Source organism: Acomys russatus, chromosome 2 (assembly GCF_903995435.1).
Source record: "Acomys russatus chromosome 2, mAcoRus1.1, whole genome shotgun sequence".
NCBI classification, from domain to species: Eukaryota; Metazoa; Chordata; class Mammalia; order Rodentia; family Muridae; genus Acomys; species Acomys russatus.
This window is the reverse complement of record NC_067138.1, coordinates 89808019-89810940: the sequence shown is the minus strand read 5'-3', so window position 1 is coordinate 89810940 and position 2922 is coordinate 89808019. Positions and strand designations below refer to the sequence as shown.

General features: G+C 35.9%; 1 protein-coding gene across 1 annotated transcript; it reads left to right on the top strand.

Moving 5' to 3' along the window:
• Positions 1 to 1082: 1082 nt before the first annotated feature.
• Positions 1083 to 1532, top strand: LOC127204679 (calmodulin-1-like). The gene has a single exon (XM_051163911.1). It carries the CDS (start codon positions 1083 to 1085, stop codon positions 1530 to 1532), a length of 450 nt encoding a protein of 149 aa, XP_051019868.1.
• Positions 1533 to 2922: the final 1390 nt, after the last annotated feature.

Below are 2922 nucleotides of genomic sequence, written 5' to 3'. Positions count from 1 at the left end.
TAAACACAGGAAATAATGCCACTATAGTAAAAACAAAAAGAAAGCTGCACAAAAATGCACTACCACTACCACCATCAAAATAACAGAAACTAACAATCATTGGTCATTAATCTCTCTCAACAACAATGGACTCAGTTTCCTAACAAAAAGACACAGACTAAGAGAATAGGAGAAAACACCATCCATCATTCTGTTGCATACAAGAAACTCATCTCAGCAACAAAGATAGACATTAAAGTAAATACACCTCAGAGTAAAAAGCTGGGAAAAGGTTATCTAAGCAAACAGATGCAAGAAGCAAGCTGGAGTGGCAATTCTCATATCTAATAAAATAAACTTTCAACCAAAATTCATCAAAAGAGATGGGGAAGGATACTTCATACTCATCAAAGAAAAAATCCAAGATGACATCTCAATTCCGAATATCTATGCTACAAATACAAGGGCATCCACATTCTTAAAAGAAACTTATTAAAGCTTAAATCACATACTAATCCCCACACAGTAATAGTGGAAGACTTCACCACCCCATTCTCACCAATAGACAAGTTATTGAGACAGAAACTAAACAGAGAAATAATGAAACTAACAGAAATTATGAATCAAAAGGACCTTAAAAGTATCTATAGAACTTTTCATCCAAACAAAAAAATATATCTTCTTCTCAGCACCTCATGGAACCTTCTCCAAAACTGATCATACACCCGGTCACAAAGCAAGCCTCACCAATACATGAAAATTGAATAAACCCTTGTATTTTATCAAATCACCATGGATTAAAGTTGGACTACAACAAAAACAGAAATAACAGCCTAGCCAATGTGCTCATGGAAACTGAACAGCTCTCTACTCAATGACCACTGGGTAAGGGAATAAAGAAAGAAAGAAATTAAAGACTTGCTAAATTTCAATGAAAATGAAGGCACAACACAACCAAACTTGTGGGACACAAGGAAAGCAGTGCTAAGAGGAAAGTTCATAGCACTAAGTACCTTCCTAAAGAAACTAGAGAGGAGTCCAGGTGGAATGAGCAAGTTGAGTGGTTGTCTGGTCACGTCTCACAGACCAGTGGCCCTTGCAGCATGGCGGACCAACTGACTGAAGAGCAGATTGGCAAATCCACAGAAGCTTTTCCACTATTAGACAAGGATGGTGATAGGACTATAACAACAAAGGAACTGGGAACCATGACAAGGTCTCTTGGGCAGAACCCCACAGAAGCAGAGCTGCAAGACATGATCAATGAAGTAGATGCAGGTGTTAATGGCACAGTTGACTTTCCTGAATTTCTGACAATGATGACAAGAAAAATGAGAGACACAGACAGTGAAGAAGAAATTAGAGAAGCATTCTGCACGTTTGCTAAGGATGGCAATGGCTATACTGCTGCAGCAGAGTTTTGCCGTGTGGTGACAAACCTTGAAGAGAAGTTAACAGAGGGAGAGGTTGATGAAATGATCAGGGAAGCAGATATTGATGACAATGGTCAGGTAAACTATGAAGAGTTTGCACAAATGATGACAGCAAAGTGAAGACATTGTACAGAATGTGCTAAAAAAATTTTTTTACTTTTTTAAAAATTATAGTGTTTTGCCCGCATGTGTATTTGCAGGTCAGAAGAGGGCACCATATCTCACCATATACAGTTGTGAGCCACCATGCGGTTGCTTGGAATTGAACTCAGGACCTTTGGAAGAACAGACAGCACACTGAACCTCTAAGCCACCTCTCCATCCCCATGCTAAATTTCTTGTACAAAAATTGTTTACTTGCCTAATCTTTGTAACTTATCTGTAAAAGATTCCCCCTACCGTCAAAAAATATGCATGTATAGTAATTAGGACTACATTCCTCCATGTTTTCTTCCCTTATCTTAATCTCATTGCCAAACCTTATTTTAGGAAATTGATCAAGTAACATGTTGCATGTGGCTTACTCTGGATATATCTAAGCCCATCTACACAGCTATACTTAGATGGAGTTGGTCAAATGAGGGAAAATCTGGGTTGTGTCTTTTTTAAAGCAGTTTTTAGGAACTGTCAGCATGTTGTTGCTGGAGTGTGGAATTGTGACTCTTCAAAGACTGTGGACAGTCAATAATATGTACTTAAAAGTTGCACTATTACAAAATGGATGTTTTATTCAGGTATTTATACACTACTTTTTGTACTGCTGATATTATAACAGAAACATTTTATTTTATTGTTGCTTGCTTTTTAAACTTTGTTTAGCTACTTAAAGAAAATCTGCTTATGGCACAATTTGCATCAAATCCATTGCAAGTTGTATATTTGTTTTCCAATTTAAAAAAACTAACAATTAATAAAAAGAAATTGGATAGATCACATATTAGCAACTTAACAACACACCTGAAAGCTCTAAAAAGAGAGAAGCAAACACACCCAAGAAGAGTAGATGACAGGATATAATCAACTCAGGGATAAAACCAATAAATTAGAAACAAAGAGAACAATACAAAGAATCCACAAAACCAAGAACTGGTTCTTTGAGAAAAATCAACGAGAGACAAACCGTTAGCAAAACTAACTAAAAGGTAGAAAGACAATATCCAAATCAACAAAACCAGAAATTAAAAGGAAGACGTAACAACAGACATTGAAAAAATCCAAAGAATCATTAGGTCTTACTTCAAAAGCCTATGTTTCATGAAATTAGAAAATGTAAATGAAATGGACAATTTTCTTGATAGATTCCATTTACCAAAGTTAAAGCAAGATCAGTTAAACAAATTAAATAGTCCTATAATCACTAAGGAAATAAAAGCAACCATTAAAAGCCTCCCAACCAAAAAAAAAAAAAAAAAAAAAAAAAAACACCAACAATAGCCCAGGGCTAAACCCAGGTCTAGATGGTTTCAATGAAGAATTCTATCAGACTCTCAAAGACGAGCTAATCCCAATA

Coding starts and splice junctions, on each gene's coding strand:
- LOC127204679 (XM_051163911.1), top strand. CDS start 1,083: ATGGCGGACCAACTGACTGAAGAGCAGATTGGCAAATCCACAGAAGCT.